This window comes from Panthera tigris, chromosome D3 (assembly GCF_018350195.1).
Source record: "Panthera tigris isolate Pti1 chromosome D3, P.tigris_Pti1_mat1.1, whole genome shotgun sequence".
In the NCBI taxonomy this organism is placed as follows: domain Eukaryota; kingdom Metazoa; phylum Chordata; class Mammalia; order Carnivora; family Felidae; genus Panthera; species Panthera tigris.
In genome coordinates this window covers 15209806-15229666 of record NC_056671.1, presented here as the reverse complement: position 1 = coordinate 15229666, position 19861 = coordinate 15209806, and the positions used below count along the sequence as shown (strand labels likewise).

Genomic DNA, 19861 nt, shown 5'->3' with positions numbered 1-19861 from the left:
AAAACACTACATAAATGCAAATTCTTAATTAATAAGTGAATTAGTTGCTTGACAAGGAGGCAGTACAGCACGGAGATTAAGCCACATGGGCTCTGGAATCAGATGGGACTTGAGCCTAATGAAGTCTTGACCTCTTTGGACCTCAGTTTCCCCATCTGCAAAACAGAGACAATATTCCCTGTCTCACAGGGAATAAATCTCAATATTGTGAAGCTTTAATGAGTTACCATGTATGAAATGCTTAGCATAATGTCTGACTTATACTGTTGTAGTTGTTACTGCTGTTATAAATAACTTGATTAGTCTTAGTTTTCTCATCTGTGAAACAGAAAAAAAAATCATTCTACTCATCTCATAATGCTTCATAATTTGAAACTCTTTAAAAATGTAATATGCCAACTCTGCAGATAAGATAAATCACCCCCAAACTTGACAGAGGCTGGACACAGCTGGGAAAAGATGTGGTGGAAGAAGATTGGGCTCCATGAGGAGCCAACCCTCCCCACTGCCGTCCCCCTCTTACATGGCATTCAGGTGTTCCAGGCAAGACGAAGCTGGCATTGTCCTGACTCTGAGTAAGCCCCAGCAGCAGATCCGGCTCCTACAGCCTCCCAGCATCCTGCTGGCAGAACACAAAGCCAGAAATAGCTCCCTTGGTGCAGGACACCCGTTTCCTCCCCCTTGTCCTGCTTCAGCTCCCTGACTTGCCTGAGGAGATCATGAAATGTGTCCGCTTAGCTTGGCATCTTGAGAATCAGCAGTGGGCAGGCTGGCCCTTGATCCTGTCTTCCCTGTCAATATATGCATAGCCAAATCTCTTTACTCTCTGAAGCACCCCTTTAAGAGTATCTAGCACAGTGCCTGTCCGTAGTTCTAAGTAACTATGCATTGGGTGCTGGCTGTCCAACATGTTGGGTGTCCTGGGCCCTGTGCTAGCTACTGAGTGTATGGGGATAAACAAGACAAAGCCCTCTGGTCAAATATATACATTTACACACTAATTAACAAGTTCTGGGATTGCTCACCTATTGATAGTCTATTCATCACTCTAATAGCTTATGTATTTACCAGTAGTTATCAGAGCTGGTTAACCACTGACTAGCTTCTTTAGCCTTGGGAACCTCATCTTTCTGAGGTTCTGTTTTCTCATTTGTAAAATGGGGGAGAGAGGGTGTCCTGAGATCAACAGACATCGAAACAATGAATGTAAAAAGCATGGCAGCAGAGTAAGTATTCAATGGTTGGTACTTGATCTGCTCCTTCCAAGAACTGTAGCATTCCCATCCTGGGAAAGATAAATATATGGCATGCATACTGTCACCTCCCTTTCCTGCACTAATGACAGACATCACTAATCAATCAAAACACTCTTTGCTACTGATTCAGCCCCAGAAGTCATCTTAACACAGTGCTTCAGGCAACTACTACCAATTAGTTGAAGCTGAAGCTGTTGACACTTTCTATGAAACATTTTTTCACCATCCTGTCCTTACCCACTCGGGTACATAGGTCTATAGTTTGGTTAACACTCTAAGGAATGTCTTTTTCCTCTCTGAACTTTATTCTAGGGCTCAGTTGAATATAACCTCCTTAGAGACTGGAGGATGGGAGCATAGGTCAGATGCACGCAGGGGATGCCCATTAAATGTCAGTACTCATTGATGTGCCTGTAATCAGCAAACTGGGTTCCCGATCTGCTGACTTGCTGAAGGATCTTTGGGAAGTCACTCCTTGTCTCCGGCCAATTTTGATTTTTTTTTTTTCTCACAAGTAGTGCATTAGTGGGACATGGTGGTTAAAATCTTGACTACTGGAGCCTTACAAGCTTGGGTTTGAATCCTGGATCTAAGTGTTACCTTGGAGAAGTCACATAATCCTCCTGAACTTTAGCTTCCTCTCTTATTAATTAGAGATAATAACATTACCATCTCAAAAGCTTAAGGGATTTAAGGAGATATGAAATGGGATAATATTTTGAGATACTGACCTGTGTGGCTTTTTTCTCCCTGTATTTTTTTTTTTTTTTTTACCATTTAAGCACATCATGGGTTGAAAACAGGAAGAATATGAGAGTGTTTTTAGCTTTTTCTTTTTGAAAAAGTCAAAGCCTGTAGAGGTAGGGGGATTTATGGACTTAGGAGAGAGTCTTGAAGAAACACAAAGGGAAGAAAGATTTCTCCAGAGTAGAAAGAGACTGCCTCCAGGCTAGGGAGAGGAGAGACAGAATGAAGGTGGGGAAACCCACAAGAACAGAAAGGTGCCATGCAGGCAGGAATGATGGATGTCTCCATGGTAACGTGTGAACCGATGGCCAATAGTCCGAGCTCTGCCAAACCAGGCAAACTTGGACAAGTAAAATAACCTTTCTGGACCTGTGTTCTCACTTATAATGTAAGGAAGGCTATTTTTAATCACCCTCCAAGTTAGTGCAAGGAAGTAGGAAATCCTGGTGCTTAACAAATATCTATTATCCGACCCTCTTCCTCAACACCAATGATTCAGCTTGTGGTCCTCTTCACTGCCGTCTCTGAGTTTAGTTCTGGTCAAGAAAACACATGGTTAACTATCAATATCTCTTGTCTCCTTGTCTTAAAGGGTTATCCCTCTTCAGGGATGGTTCAATAATCCTCTTGCTGGGAAGAGCACTTCTACCGTGAAAGGCACTTCCCACTGGCTGATTCTCCTTCTGAGTGATTGCCCAGTGTGGGAGGGAACCATCAATACCCTGGGGCAAGCCCTCATCCACCCCCGTGAGGTCAGTGTCACTGCTGGACAGGCCCATGCCCTTCTGCCTGAGCCCAGTCTTGGAGTAAGCCTCCACCAGCGTGATCATCTAGAACCTTAAAAGCAGGAGAATAGCTAGGTCTCACAAGTGACATTTTGTGCTCCATATCTCGCCTCTGGGGAAGAAAATGTTGGGTAAGAGAGAAGTCTGGACCAGTACATCTGGGCTGTAATTCTAACTCAGACCCCCACAAGGTGAGAACCCTGGCCAAATTGCTTACATCCTCTGAACCTCACTTCTACCACCTACAAAATGGGGACAACGGTATCTACTGCATAGGGTTGGCATGAGGATAAAGTGAAATAATATCTACGAACTGCCTAGCATAGATCTTGGTTTATTGAATAGGAGAGATCTAAAATTGCATGGCATCACAGCTAACTTGTATGATCTTGGGCAAGTCGCTTTACCTGTTTGGACTTTGATTCACTTTTTGATGACATTAACTCTTGCCCTGCCTGCTAATTGCTTGTTATTTATAGACATGTCTTTTTTTATACATTTATAGACAGGTAAACAACTTGAGAGTAAGAGAAAATTTTATTCATTATTATGCTTTGCCTGAGTAGAAGTTCTCTGCTGGATGGAGGTATGAATGAACAATCAGAAGGGAGATAAAAAATCCTTTGCATAAGTTAAAAAAGGGATCCTGGCAATCACGATTCTTTGTTTCTGATAGGAATGAATTTGGATCTATTCTCAGTGCACAAGCTTGTGGGGTCAGAGATATTGTCCCACGGTGGGATGGAGACCCTGAACTTGGAGTCAAGAGACCCGGGGTTTGTTCCTGGAGACCTTGAGCCTCAGTTATTCATTTGCAAAATGGACACAAAACTGGCACTTACTGTTGTGAGGGCCAAATGAGAATGAACAATGATGATGCAGCTTTATTTCATGATATGACTTCAGACAAGTCATTTCACATCTCTGAGCCTCACTCATCCTATTTGTAAAATGGGAATAAATTCGTTTTTCTGCCTTCTTCCCCAAGGAACTCTGAGCACTCTGATATCTTAGGATTGGGTGTCAAGTGGCCCATATCTCAGCTATAACTGCACAAGTGACCTTCTGATGCTCTGTGAAGCTTCCTTTGCTCTTTCTGTGCCTCAGCTTCCCCATCTTTGAGTTCCTCAAAGATGCCCTCTGGCCCTCCCATCCTGACTGCAGGCTGAATGCCACAGCAACGCGACACTGGTTTGTAAGGAGCTGACCAATAGAAGGTGCTGTTATGATGGTGGGTTCCTGCTGGAAACAGCTCTCCACATAGTGAACAGTGGCCCTGAGCCCATCCTGCACCACTGCACAGACACCTACCCCTTGTGGGAGTGGGCTGAGCCCCAGAATCACCTGCCACCTGGCTGTGCAAGGGAAGCTGGCCAAACAAAATCCTCCTTATCAGCTGGAAGCTCTGAAAAATGATCCCAGAAACAGCCAGAGCTGCTCACCTGCTCTGTTAGGCACAGGATGGGTACAGATGGACATCTCATCAGGATTCCCAGACCAGGCTTCAGGCAGCATATGCCACAGGAGGTCTTTATAGGGCAGGGTGCCTTATCTCACAGTAGGGGATAGGGTGGCAAGAGAGAGCAGTGTCTGGTCACCTGATCACAGCAGGGAAGTTCAAACACAAACACGACATTGGGCAAACACCACTTCACTGAACCCAGAGCTCACCCAGGCTGACTCAGGCTATGAAACTTGGGCAAATCCTTCTCCCTTTGTGGGTCTCAGTCCCCCATCTGCAAAATGAAGATCTGAATTAGAGCAGTGAGTCCTAAAGACCTTTTTTTAAGCACTTAAAAAAAAGTTTATTTATTTATTTTGAGAGTGACAGGAGACAGTGCCAGTGGGGGAGGGGCAGAGAGGGACAGAGAGAGGGAGACAGAGAATCCCAAGCAAGCTCCGTGCTGCCAGCACAAAGCTGGATGCAGGGCTTCAACCCACAAATGGTGAGATCACGATCTGAGCTGAAACCAGAGTCAGATGCTTAACGAACTGAGCCACCCAGGCACCCTGTTCCTAAAGATCTTTTGATCTTACATCGGTCTCAGTAAGAAATACATGCACACTGTGGTTCCAATACATTACACATAGTATAATACATAGCCCTCAGACCTCCTCATGGAGGAGATTGGATGATCTTGAAAGTCTCTTTAGCTCTAAAATTCTGATGTTGGGGGCTCCTGGGTTGCTCAGTGAGTTATGCGGCCAGCTTCAACTCAGGTAATGATCTCATGGTTTGTGAGTTTGAGCCCTGCGTTGGGCTCTGCACTGACAGCTCAGAGCCTGGAGCCTGCTTCATATTCTGTGTCTCCCTCTCTCTCTGCCCCTCCCCCGCTCACGCTGTCTCTCAAAACTAAATAAATGTTAAATAAATTTTTTTTTTTTAAATTCTGATGCCATACCTCTGTAAGTTTCTGGGTTTCCCCTTCGGTACCATGTGTTTATTCCTGCACGTCCTCATTATTTGTTCATTCAACAAAGATCCTCAACTGTGGACCACTGTCCTAGGTGCTGAGATACAGCCAGGAAAGAGACAGGCGTGGTCCTGTCCTCAGCAGTTCCAATGTTTCTCTTGCAAATCAAAGGAATTAATATTGCTGTTTTTTAGTACTGGCAATTCCATATGCTTGACTATTAGGTGTGAAAGTGACTTGATGAGGGGAAAGTGTTATAATTCATGCATTCAACAAGCACTTGCTTAGCCTCCTGCTTTGTGTCAGATGAGAGAGATCACCAATGAGCACATAGACGTAGTCCCTGTCCCCATGATGCTTTCAGTCTCTTAGGAGAGGTACACTTTAACAATGATCTCAAAATTACAGCCATGTTGAGAATCACGAGAGGTACTGGGATGATAAGAAAGTCTGTAACTCAGACAGCATTGTGGAAGGAATCCCTGAGGAAATGGCATTTGAGCTGAGATCAGAAAGTGTGGTAGATATAAATTAGCCACCAGGGGAGAGGGGGGGCTTTCCTGGCATCATGTGCAAAGGCCCTGTGGTAGAAAGGACATGGGAAATTTGGATGACTCAAAAGAGAGGGATATGGCCAAACAGAAGGAATGAGGGTAAGCATTTCAGAAACAATCTTGGGGAGGTGGGCAGAAGCTAGACCATGGAGAATATTTAGGCCTTAGCAGGGGATCAGCTCTGTATTCTGCAAACCAAGGGTCAGTGATGAGGGCGTTAGATGGGTGGAGGGGGTATATATGGTCTGACTTGCTTTTCAAAGAGGTTCTTCTGGCTTGATGTGGAGAATGGGTAAGGAGGGAAAGGCAGTGTTCTAGAGAGTGGCATGAGTTGGGATTGTAATAGTAGCTATTGCCTAAGCCGACGGGACATAAAACAAGATGAGCAAGATGAAACAAAAACACCCACAACCTTAAAAGCCAAACCACAGTGACAGGATGTACAGCAGGTAGAGAAGAATGTAGTTGTAATCAGGCAGACCTGAGTTCAGATCCTAGGTTCACCTCTTAACAAACTGTATGACCTTGAACAAGACACGCCTTCACTGCCTCCCTGGCCTGTTTTTCCTCCTCTGCAAAGTGTACTGGACTACACACACATCTATCGAGAGCTCTGGGTTCTTATCCCAGTTCTGACTCTTACCAGCCATTCATCCTTGAGCAGGTCACTGCCACTCTCTGAGCCTCAGTTTCCTCATCTCTAAGACAGTCTTAAAAATACATCTCTCCCAGAGTTACTGTGAAGACAGAATTAGCTAACCGAGCAAACATGCTTGCTTAGCACAGGGCTGGGCCCATAATGCCATAAGGAGCCCCAAACACACTTTCTCCCATGAGTGAGTGTGCACACACACACACCATGAATACACACTTCAGGCCCAGATGGCACCTCTCTTCCCGCAGGAGTGGTGACTGTCTTGTAAAATTCCACCTCACTTGCATAAGCTCAACTTTTAATGAAGCCAGAGAACAGTGATCCACTGGTGTTTCTGCTCAGCGAAGCTGTCAGCGGGATGTAAGCCCAGGGAATCCGGCGACGAGGGGATTCTCCTGATGAGAAACATTTGCGTCCAGAGGATCTTAATATTTGTTTTGAACAGACACATGTAGACGTGAATTACTTAATGACTGTTTTAGGGTTCGGCATTGTTCCTGTATTTGGTTTGGCTTTGTCTCTATGACATCTTAATTCTGTGTTTTATTTCACGGAGCTCCGCACACAGGCTGTGACATATGGGAGCTCCCTCAGCAAAATCTCAAATGAAGATGGGGGGGGGGGCGGAGGGAGAGAGAGGGAGAGAGAGGGAGAGACTGAGAGTAAGCAGACTGTAGCTTCAAAGGTGTGCAGTGAAGGGGGGCGGCTGGGTGAGAGGGATAGTCTAAATTTGCACGCATGGATATGAGAGATAGACTGAACCCTCACCGTCATGGGAACAAGATTTGCCACTGCTATTTGGAAGTCTAAACAGTGTGTTTTTCAATTTCCTAATCTGATTGATCACAATCAGAGAGATTGTAAATTTCATGCTTGTCCATAACACATGCAGGGGCCCAGCTAAGCTTCTAACACTGCTATTCAAAGTCATCCTGGCTGCATTCGAGTCAGTGAGAGGAGCCAAGAGAAGCAGATCAGACCCAGGACCCCGAGGGAGAGGGCAGGAACACCCCTGTTACCCTCTTCCCGCTCCCAGTCTAGAAGCCGAGGGTCTGGGAAGTCCTTAACTGGCTTACAATGTTAATTGCTCGATATGTTTCCTGCCTGCATCTAGGGAGTCATCCCTGTTAGTCTTCCCGTCACTCACTCTGCTCTAGCCACACTGACTTCCTTGCTATCTTTAAATACACCAAGCAGGGCACCTGGGTGGCTCAGTCGGTTGAGCGTCCGACTTCGGCTCAGGTTATGATCTCACAGTTTGTGAGTTCAAGCCCCACATCAGGCTCTGTGCTGACAGCTTGGGGCCTGAAGCCTGCTTCACATTCTGTGTCTCCTGTCTCTCTCAGCCCCTCCCCTGCTCATGCTCTGTCTCTCTCAGCCTCTCCCCTGCTCATGCTCTGTCTCTCTCTATCTCTCAACAATAAATAAACGTTAAAAAAAATTAAAAAATAAATAAATAAATACACCAAGCATGCTTCCACCTCAGGGCCTTTGCACTTGGTGTTCCCTCTGTCTCAAACACTTTCCCCTCAGTTATCCTCATGGCTTGCTTCCTCCTTGCATCCAGGTCCCTGGACCACTCCATCCAACAAAGCAGCCCCATCCTCACCTGCTGTCCCATTCCCTGCTTTATTCTTCTTTATAGCACTCATTGCAACCTGACCTTATATGATTTGTTTGTTTGTTTGTTTCTTCATTTATTACCTTTCTCCCTCATGACAGCAGGGACTGGTGTTGTTCACGGCCATATCAAGTAGGAGCTCAATAAAAGTGTCCAATTAATGGAAGCATAACTTTATTTTTTAGCCACATGTGGCCTCTTCACTTTGGTGATTCATTCCCTCTGGGTTATTTTCTCTTTAACATGTGTGGGCTCACTCCAATCCCCCCACCATTGGTGGCTGCTCAAGGAATGCAGACTGGATTTTGTTTCAGCCAGAGCTAGACCATGAAGGACAAGAATCCTAATGGCCCACACCAGAGTCTGCATGCTTGAGCCAATGACAGAGGAGTTGGAAATTTTATATAAGGGCAGTTCCTTTCCACAATCCTCCTTTAATAGCACTGACTATGACCCCCTCCCCCACAACAGATAATGTCCCCTCCCGAAAGTGTAAATTGCTTTTTCTTCTGGGGGGGGGGTGGGGTGGGGAGAAGGTCTTTTTTGAGACTCTACTAGCGACAAATACCTTAATCATTCTGATGTTCGTTGCATTTGTAGGTAAAATTGACAATATAAAAGAATCATTCCCATTTCACAGGTCAGACAACAAAGGCTAACTGTGTGACTACCAGCAAAAGACTTCATGCCTCAAGGAGGGTGCCTCCTTCCTCTGGTTTTCCACATCTCCTTTTCTTTATTGCTACCTATATTACAGTACTTAAGACAATCTGCTTCATGTCATATATACTGGTGTCTGTGCCCACCTTTGCTGCTAAACTCTGAGGCCCTCCAAGGGAGAGACTGCCTTTCATTCATCTGTTCCTCCTTGATGGGCCTGGCACATAGTAATAATAAAAACTGCAATTCATTACTAATGGTAAGAGCTAACACTGATGGAGCCCTTACTGTGTGCCAAACAACACTTTCCATAAATTAGCCCAGTCAATATTCTCAACAGCTATTGGAGGGGGCTGCTAATATTAGCCCCGTTTTATGGATGAGGAAACCAAGATTGAGAAGGTCAAGGTCTGGCCAAAAGTCATGGAGCTATTAAGTGTGTGAAAATAGTAAAAGGAAACATGTGTTTTGGTTAGTTTGCCATTGGAGTTTGTCAGATGTTTTAAAAACAGCTCTACACATCTCCAGTGGCTCTTTAGGGAATCCTAAAACCACATCAAAAACTTATACAGAGCACTGGGATGGTCAAGTGGTAAGGCCAAGGAATCCCAACCATCACCACCAAGCAGCCCACCCAGCTCAGGTGGTGAGGGGCTTAGCACTCTCTCCCGACATCTCATTAGGTAACTCATGTCTTGGTAACAAGAGCACGTTAAATGGAGGTCTTGGCCAGGCACTGTGTCATGTGCTTTATATAAATGATCTCATCCACCCTTCACTATGACCCCATGAGATCAGTCTTTCATAGCCGGGCAAACTGAGGCATAGAGAGCTGAAGTGATTAGCAGATTCCAAAGGTACGAATTGCACAGCAGGATTTCAGCCTGAGCAGATCTGACTTCAGAGCCCAAATTCTTTTTTGTTTCTCAGTGTTTATTTATGAGAGAGAGAGAAAGAGAGAGAGAGAGAGAGAGAGTGGAGGAGGGGCAGAGAAGAGAGGGAGACACAGGATCCAGAGCAGGCTCCAGGCTCTGAGCTGTCAGCACAGAGCTCTATGCGGGGTTCGAACTCACAAACCGTAAGATCATGACCTGAGCTGAAGTTGGATGCTTAACTGACTGAGCCACCCAGGCGCCCCTTCAGAGCCCAAATTCTTAACTGTTCCACATTCTCCCCTTCAGAGGTGTTCTGTCACATCTCAGATAAGTCTTGGTAACGAGCAATTGAGAAACTCTGGTTTTGTTAAGCCCCTGAAAGCCTTTCCACCTCACAGGAAGGTAAATCCAGCCACTCTGGAAGAAAGGATATTTTTAAAAATTTATTGTGCCCCTGCGGCATGCTGGAGGTGCTCACAGTGTGGGAAGGCGCGTGACCCAGGCTTCTTTCCTTACCAGAGGAGTTAGGTTTTTAGGGGTGTTCCCCCTTCTTTTTTTTTTTTTTTTCTGGTGGCCTGGAGTGGGGATGGAGTTAACAGAGGTTCACACAGGCCTGGAAAACACTTCCAGGTGGTATTTAGTCCAACCTTCTGTACCCACACCAGCCGACGTGTCTACTCACTCAGCCAGCCAGACATCTATATCCAGAGAGCTTCCTTCTGACACTAGTCAGAGTCAAATCTATCTGCAGAGTGTGTGTCTCTTAGGCTGCATTGATCAGAATCCCCAGCCCATCAGGAGTGGGGGTGGGCTGGGAGAGAGCGAATCTGATACGGATTTGGACCGTGTGGACTCATTCAATTAATGCGTCCAACTTTCATTCAGCATCTACCGCAGCCCGAGTCTCTAAGACAGCACAGTTGCCAAGTGAAAACAGCCGTGTCAGAAATAATACGCCCCCACACCCCCACTGACCCCTGTACACCATTCAGCAAATTTCACCTTTCAGAAGGAGAAAGGTTCGACCAAACAATAACACTCCCTTTCCAGGGAAAAATGATCATTCATCGCCAGGGCAAGCATTCTCCACAACCCTTGGTACCTTGGTTTTTAACCACAGACTGTCAGGAAATCACCTCCCAGCTGCCCCTCACTCTGCTCCCGAGGACGGAGTCAGCACAAATGTGCTAACTGATCTCTTGGCACAAAGGGGGAGTCTGGAATTAAACGGTTCAAAGGCATTTTTCCTGCCTTACAATTTGGCCATCTTTCCCTTTATGCAGTAAAATCTCCAATAGTTCGGAATTTATGATCCTTTAGACAGACCTGGGCTGAAGTCTGCTTCTGGACTATTCTGCATAGAAAGGATTTTCGAAGAAAATTAATAGCGTGCCAAAAGAATTGTAAAGAGAATTGCTTATGCTGTTTAAGAGGGCCGCCTTTCTAGACCTTTGCAAACACTCCTGCATCTACAAACAATTGATACGCTAATTTCAAATGGGTTTTTTACTCATTCATTAAGTCCTCAGCTACAGTTCGGTGATACGATTATTACAGTTGGAGTTAGCCTCAAACACTTAAGTTTTCCACTTTGAGCCTAAACTTTTGGGTGCAAACTTTTCTGGACCAAATAATTAACAAAGAGAATTAACTAATGTCAGGAAAAATGACTATACTTCTTTGGTGGAGACAAAAGAGGGGTCTCTTACTCTCCAAGTGTCTTACTGATTCATGCTGACTGTCTTCCAGCTGGTATAGGGTGAGGCTTCACTATGGCAACCATACGTCCTGGTTCCTCTGGGGTAGTCCCTGTTAGGTCTTCCATTGGATAACCACTCACAGCAAACCTTTTCACTATTGATATGAATAATAAATTATATTGGAACTAGGAGTTCAAACTGTGATATTCAAGGAGTTTGAGCCTTCTTTAGATTGACAATAGTACCTGGTCATTGCTACACAAATGAAAAGAATACTCTGTGTGATGTTATACCAATCCATTCAGGATCTAGATGATTCTTCAGCAGCCCTCCACCCGATAACTAAAAAAGTCATTTCAGAAAGCAGCTAACCTTCCCTCAGGGAACAGAATTATGGGACCACACCCAACCCACCTCCTGTGTGTTAATTCCATCTCAATGCATTGCCTGTCAGAAGCTGAAATCCCATAATGTTTACTGCCAGCATTATTTGGGGGAGAAACAGGTAGACCTGAAGAACACAATACTGAAAGAAAATGTTCATTTCCTTTGGCCATTATAAACTCTGAACTGTTTGTTTTAGAAGCAATGTCTGTTAAGCAATCACTATGTACCACACACTGTGGGAAGTGTTTTACCTGACTCAATCCTCATAACTCAATGTCTGAGATGGCTACTATTATTATTTCTATTTTCCAGCTGACAAAACAGACTCAGCAAGGTAAAGAAACTTGTCTAAGACACTCAGCTAAATGGGAGAGCCAGAACAGGAATCCAGGTTTGTCTGAAACTCAAGTCTGAGCCCTTAACCACTATGATATACTGCCTCCCACTCTGCTATACTGTTCTGACATTTGAGTCAGACATCTGCTTGCAATTTGATACATATAAAGCTATTGCCTCATCAAGTATGCCTCATGGAGGGTGGGGGAGTGGAAGAGGGGAGGTAAGGAGAGGTTTTGCTTGGAGTGCGATTGTATGATGTATGCATAGCGCTATGAAATCAACCAATTGAATGTAAGCTTCTATCCTGGTACTAAATTATCCTCAGAGATACACTGAAAATATCCTGGGGAAGTTCATTCAGATGAAGGGTAACCCTTATCTATAAACACATATTAAGTGTGTAACCAACAGAACTGTCTGGTGTTTTCCTTCCTCCATCTCCCTACAGATCTGCTAACTATGTGCTGGGCTTGACTTATGGAACTAAAAGACATTTCTGATGAGACCAAGTCCTTAGCTTGCCTCTAGATGAAGCCACTGGCACTCAGCTGATGCTATGCCAGTGTCTCTGTCTCTTTCCTTCCTGAGAACTCAGCTTTGGAAACATGGTACTTCCACTGTTAAGTAAGCATGCAACATTAGGAAGGAGGTAGAAATTGACCTCCACACTGGATGTGGCTGGCTTCAATGAGAATGGGGATGATTCCGGTTTTATAGACAGTCTGTTAAAAGACCACTCAAACCCAGCCTTCCATGAAGACTTGGATACAAAAGCTCCCTACTCACTTTCCACCCCAAACCAGTAGTAACAGCTATAAAACAAATCTATCCTACAGAGAGGCCACACCTGTTACAGAAGTATTGAAGGGGATCCTTCCCAGCATGACATAAATTAGGGGCTTATGACTCAGACTTTCACTCCAGGGGTGGTTTCCAGGGGAAAGGAGACCCAGGACATTAAATGATACCTAGAGAGAAATGATACCTGGGGGAGGAGGGATGGCTATTATAAGAGTATCAGATGCATGATATTAAGATTTGCTACAGAAAGCATGAGGGTTTGGAGACTTTGGGCAATTCATATGATTGAGAATATGACTAAGAAAGGGGCATGACAGTGTCACAGACAGACAGGGAAAGGGTGAACGTGCCAGGTCAGGTGGACTTAGGTAGTTTCTGTATTAAAATACCACCAGGAATCTCCTCTCCTCTTCCTGTATCCCTTAAATATATGGAAGACTCCGGACCAAATGTCACACTTGTAGTTTTCAATGAAATTGTCTTTAGTTTCTTCTACAAGGGCATATTCTTTGGCTAACACAGCAATGGACTTGCCAACATAGGTTCACTCCAAAGGTGGAATGGATGGCTGAAACCCAGGAAGATAAACCTGCTGACGTCAAAACTCTCTACAAAGAACCTTTCTTCAAGCAGAGAAACACCAGTTTTTGATGGCATTTGCTGCTATGATTCCTTTTCTCCAGACTGTGTCACAAGGTGTCCCCCCGCCCTCCCCAATCCACAAATACTGGCCACATCCGGACTCTGGTCCACCCATTCCCAACATGAGGTACCCATTTTTCTAAAGACCTGTATGAGCTAGGTTCCTATCAGACTGTGAAAAGTTCTCCAGTCTGAGTTTGCTTCTTTAGATATGATTCCCTGTCATCCACCCCACACCCACTGGAAAGTTCAGATCCAGTGGTGCCAGAACAGGCATTCTCTCTGAACCACTCTCACAGACATGTTTTCAGTCTACTCTCTCCTCCAAGTGGTCTCCCCTGGTCCACTTCTTTCTTTTTCTCCCACTGAACCACTCATCCAACACCAGCAAAAGATGAGTTTTCCTACTGCCTTGATTTTCCCTGACAGAGGGCACAGTCTTCCTTTCATTCTCAAACTCCTCTAAACTGGATGCTTTATGAAAAGGATTGGGTTTTCTCTGTCTTGGAATGTTCTTCCCCACCTCCTCTCCATTTCACCCCACAACCTCTTCTCCTTCTTTCTGCCTTTCTTTTCTTCCCTTATTCCTCCCATCACACTGTTTTCACCATCTAAGGGTTGAGTTCAAAGCAATCAGATCCTTTTTGAAAACCAAATAAAACTCTTCCAAGATCATCTTCATGATCCTGGAAGTCTCCCCCCTGACTCCAGAGCTCAGAGTACTGGTTTTGGAAGCAGGAGAGGAGAGGATTCAGCAACGGTGGCAGCCAGAAAGGCGTGGAGGAGGGTGCTGTTTAGGGTGTATTTGAGGGAACAGCATATGGGCTTTTGTCGAATGTTCAGAGCTGGCTAGTTTCTGAGCTGAGTATAGAAATGTGCCGTTACCTCTGAACACTGCTGAGAGCTCGTTCAGCCCTCTTTTTCTCTTCTTGTAAAACACCCCCGACCACCCTGAACCACCATTCCTTTGCCCGCCCCCTCCCCCCATCCTCTGGGCTCTGATACCAAGAAAAGTTTCTTAGTTAAGTCCTATCTCACCTACACTGCCCACCCTAAGAAAGCAAAATCTCTCAAATAGCAGTTGCCAGGTCAGCAGACCATTGAGTGTTGCTCCCCCTGAAGACTCCCTGTCCCTTCTCACCAGCCGCCACCTCACACAGGCAATTAGTTCCCATGTTCCAGCGGGAGATACCGAGTAGTGACGGGAAAAGACAGGCGCCCTGGCCCAGCCGCCTGCATCCACCCTTCAGGGCTCTGGGGCACACAGGCCAGAAGGAAGGACCATCAGGGTCTCTTTCCTCTTAAGAAGGAGGTCATTACCTTGGCAGCGGCTTGCGGGCCGTGATACTGGCGACAATGATGCTCTCGGGACGCGGGGTGGCCACAGCTTTAAAGGTTCCTCGCCAGAACTTCTCAAAAAGCTGCTTCTCGCCTTGCTGAACGCTCGCCATAGCCAACCCAAAGGGGCCCGGGGCGCCCGGGCGCTGTCCGAAGTGCTGAAACGTGGATTCCAAACGGGGGCACACCGGGCTCCGGGCTCAGTTCGCGTGAAAGCGAGAGGGGTGGGGTGGGAGAGATCGGGGTTCAGGGCGGGGGATGGGGCGCCTCAGCCCGGGCAGGCAGGGGAGAAAGAAGGCTTATCCACCGTCTTTCTTCGCCTTCTGTGTTGTCTCTGGGCTGAGCTCTGAGCTTGCTGAGCCTCCGCGCCCCAGGAAGGGAAGGCAGGGCTGGCTTTCTCGGCAGCGCCAGGAGAGAAGAGGCGACAGGGTCGTCTGTGTGTGCGTGCGCGTGTGAGCTCAGGCGCGCCCGGGTTTTGTCTCTCGCACAATGTGACGTTGGAAGAGGAGGCTGGTCGCGCGAGCTGTACTTTCCTCCCCCCTCTCCGTCTCTCCTCCTCCCCACCAACCCCCTCCTCCTCCGGCACAGCCTCCTGCCGCCATCTGCATAACAAAAGCCCGCAGGTCTTGGGAGGAGAAAGGGCGGGGCGTGTGCCTGTCACCGCTGCCCCGAGGCGACAGAGTTGCAGCGCTGACCCCTCAGAGAAGCAATCCCGGCACCCCCGAACTGAACCGTACAGGAGATCTTGCTTCCCAGCCTGCTCTCCTCGCCAACCATAGCAGGTGCCCTCTGGGCCCGGCCACCTCCCTTCTCAGCCCCTTCGCAAGTCTTGTAGCGGATCTTTTATTGAAGAGGGAAGTAAAAAAAAAAACTTAACCTATCCGCCCAAACCAACATGACCCCCTCACTTCTGGGAGGCACTGCCTAGGCCAGCAAAGGGGGTCCCTTGTATTCCTCTTTGCGCCTGGACGCCGCGAGATCCCCGCCACCCAGAAAGTGCCATTTGATGGACAATCCCTACCCAGTTCGGCTTCTCGCCATCTGCCAAGCCGGGTCCCCGCCCGCAGAGGGGCGCAGCGATACATCTGTGCATGTGGCGCTGTAAGGAAGATTTCTTTTGTGCCTCACAGCCAGCCAGCCCAATGTCTCCTTTGCCAAACCCGTCCAAAGGAAAAAGTGTCCCCACCCCACCCCACCCCATCCCATCCACTCCTGGGGAATTCAGCTGTAACCACTGAAAAGTGGTTAAGAAATGCTAAGAAATTAAAATAGCTTGTCTCAGGAGAGGAGTCCCTTTGGGAAAAGTAAAGCGGGTAGGGAGAGGGATTTGAGGGGGAAATCAGGATTACAGGGGGAGTTACTTTTAGATCTCTCTCCCCATCTTCTACCCCATCCCAATTCAACACTAATCCCAGAAAGTAAGAGTCTAGAATCACAAATAAACCCTTAGAGGAGAGGGTATGGCCAAAATTTCCCTAGTGTCACCTCCAGGGTTTTCATTAAGAAAAAGAGACAGTAGCAGGACCCCTCAGTGCATCTCTCCCTTGGAGCCCTTTAATTTCAGCAGAGTTACTACTCCCCTACCCAGGTTGCAAATTCCTGGAAGGAAGCCTTGCCAAGTCCTAAAGGTCTCCAAGCGCCTGGCACCAAGTCTGAATCACAGCCAGGATAAACCCATGCTTCTTGCTGATGCTGGTAAGGACAGGAACCAAGAGACCCGGACACCCATGTGAACTTCAGAAATTCTTTGAAAGGAACAGGTGGGGAATGGGAGAGAAAGGGGAGAAGGAAGGCAAAGAGAATAATATGGGAGAGAAGAAGGAAGAAAGAACCCTGGAGAAACCGAGTATGGCTTCAGAAACGTATATAGCTTTGGATATGTGTGTATTTGGAGATTTGTGAGCCCGCTTATGAGGGAGACTGAGAGCGCTGCTCGCTCTCCAGCGACCCCTTCTGGTCGACAACTAGCTATGCATTTGCCGGCTTCTTGAAGTGGGTTGCGGCAGCCAGGAGGTGGGGTTCCGGCTGGGGAGCTTGGAGGTGGAGGAAAGTGGAGAGTAGGTCTCCTGCCCTCCCTCCAGCCCAACCCCATTCTGCTATTACTTTCAGGCCCAACTGCCCACCCTGAAGTTGACTGTCATTTTAAATGCCACTGAGGGCTGGCCCCTTAAGTAGCCTGGGATATTTAAAACCATCTTTAGTCATGACATTTGGGGTCTGAACTGAATCACTTGCAGGGGAGATGTAGCTGGGATCCTACCCCCACAAGATCAATCAACATCTCTCAGCCCGTTCCAGTTCTAAGTTCCCAGAATGCTGACAAAGTGCCATTTGCATAACATTGCCTCTTTTGACCCTGGAACTGTAGCAGGAGGTGGGAAGGAAAGCTGCTTTTACTCTCTTTTAAAGGTGAAAAAGTTGAGGTGTAGGATGGTCAAGTGACTTACCCACAGTGACTCTGTCGGAATCAAAGGATGTCTGCGAAAAATAGCTTCTGTTTTTGCTTGGGGGTCCTTGGGATACCAAGGCATTCCAAAACAATCAGATAACCCATGGTGGTGAGGCTTCTAAATTGAGAGTCTTGGGTAGATAAATTCAGGGCCTGAAAGCCAGGCTGCTTGGGTTCAAATTCCAGCTTGGCCCTTTCCTACCTACATGATCACGGAGAAGTGACTTCACATGTCTGTGCTTAAATTTTCTCATCAGTAAAATGAAGGTTCCATAGAGTATAACTATCATGTGTTTAAATGTAAGGATTAAAGGACCTAATGCACGTGCAGGGTATGGAACAGCATTTGGAACATAGTTTACTACAAAGGAAGTTATTATTTGCATTGTTAAGAGCACAGCCTCTAGAGTCAGACAGAACTAGGGTATGAAGTTTGGCTCTCTCACAGTTTTGCTGGATGGCGTTGGGCTAGTTACAAATCTCTGCCAGAGCTTCTCCATCTGCAAAATGGAGATATTAACCCATATTTCGATGGTTTTTGTGAGGATTAGGTGAAATATTACCTGTAAAGGATGTAGCACAGTGTCTGGTTCCTAGCAAATACCCATTAAATGGGAAGTATTGTTGCTGCTGCTGCTGGAATCATTACCTGTTAGCATCGTAAGTCAGCCCATTTTTGGCTTGATAATCATTCATCAATACCTACATTGGTTAGGTATAATCCTGGGCATGGAGGGTTCAATGGTAAACAAGACATGGTGCCTTCCCTGAAGGGGTACACAGTCTAACTCACATTCTGGGGCCTCCTTGCCTAACATTTGTCCTCCTTCCACCTTACCAAGTCCGGAAAGCCAACACCAACCGACTTGTAGTGGCTATCTAAAGAATGTGTTAAGAAAGATTCTGAAGTCCTTGGAAATGCAGGCTGGTGCAGCTACTCTGGAAAACAGTATGGAGGTTCCTCAAAAAACTAAAAATAGAACTACCCTACGACCCAGCAATCGCACTACTAGGCATTTATCCACGGGATACAGGTGTGCTGTTTCGAAGGGACACATGCACCCCCATGTTTATAGCAGCACTTTCAACAATAGCCAAAGTATGGAAACAGCCAAAATGTCCATCGATGGATGAATGGATAAAGAAGATGTGGTATATATACACAATGGAGTATTACTCGGCAATCAAAAAGAATGAAATCTTGCCCTTTGCAATACATGGATGGAACTAGAGGGTATTATTCTCAGTGAAATTAGAGAAAGACAAAAATCATGACTTCACTCATATGAGGACTTTAAGAGACAAAACAGATGAACATAAGGGAAGGGAAACAAAAATAATATAAAAACAGGGAGGGGGACAAAACAGAAGAGGCTCATAAATATGGAGAACAAACAGAGGGTTACTGGAGGGGTTGTGGGAGGGGGGATGGGCTAAATGGGTAAAAGGCACTAAGGAATCTACTCCTGAAATCATTGTTGCACTATATGCTAATTTGGATGTAAATTAAAAACAAAAAAAAAGATTCTGAAGTCCTGTCCCAGAAAGAGTACTATGATGGATTAGTGATCTCAGCCACCAGCAGAGCACAGAGATAGGCAGCGACTGTGCCACATGCGACTTAGACTGTAGGTGTGGCTTCTCTAATATGGCATAAACTCCAGTTCTTCTATCAGTTTATCAAAATATAACCATCTTAGGGGCACCTGGGTGGCTGAGTCTGTTAAGTGTCTGACTTCGGCTCAGGTCATAATCTCCTGGTCTGTGAGTTTGAGCCCCACATCGGGGTCTGTGCTGACAGCTCAGAGCCTGGAGCCTGCTTCGGATTCTGTGTCCCCTCTCTTTCTCTGCCTCTGCCCTCACCTCCTGCTCACACTCTGTCTCTGTCCCTGTCTCTTTCTCAAAAAAATAAACATTAACAAATAAAAAAAAATAACCATCTTGTTCTCATTCCCTCAGTGAATTGCTTTGTTTTCCCAGGTACAAGCAGTCCACCTCATAAATTGAGACCTGTCGATATGCTGGTTAGTGAAAACAAATATGTGCACAATTGCTGCCTATCCTCTGTGGTGGGCTGGGGCAGACACCAACCAGCAGTCTACCAGTCAGTCCATCACAGCACTCTTTCTGTGACAAGACCTCAGAATCCTTCTCAACACATTCTTTGAAGAGTTACAGGAGGGCACCTTTTGGGATGAGTACCGGGTGTTGTATGGAAACCAATTTGACAATAAATTTCATATATTGAAAAAAAAAAAGAAAGGATTAACATAAATTGTAGTATATCCATAAAATGGAATAAAAATTCAGCTAAAATTGAAAAAAAAAAAGAAGAGTTACCACTTGGGGCGCCTGGGTGGCTCAGTCGGTTGAGCGTCCAACTTCCGCTCAGGTCATGATCTCACAGTTCGTGGGTTCGAACCCCGCATCAGGCTCTGTGCTGACTGCTTGCTCAGAGCCTGGAGTCTGCTTCAGATTCTGTGTCTCCTTCTCTCTCTGCCCCTCCCCTGCTCACATTTTGTCTCACCGTTTCTCAAAAATAAATAAATGTAAAAAAAAACTAAAAAAAAGTTACCACTAATTGGCCAAAGTTGGCCTTCCAGATAAAATCAACTTGCCATCCATGTCTAAAAGGTGC

At 46.1% G+C, this 19861-nt stretch overlaps 1 protein-coding gene across 1 annotated transcript in view; it reads right to left on the bottom strand.

Moving 5' to 3' along the window:
• The window catches only part of SRRM4 (serine/arginine repetitive matrix 4), a 148913-nt gene extending 134026 nt beyond the window's left edge, over positions 1-14887 (bottom strand). The window contains exon 1 of the mRNA XM_042962040.1: positions 14757-14887. Coding sequence (XP_042817974.1) covers positions 14757-14887 — 131 coding nt within the window. The remainder of the gene's footprint in view (positions 1-14756) is intronic.
• Between the last annotated feature and the right edge of the window lie 4974 nt (positions 14888-19861).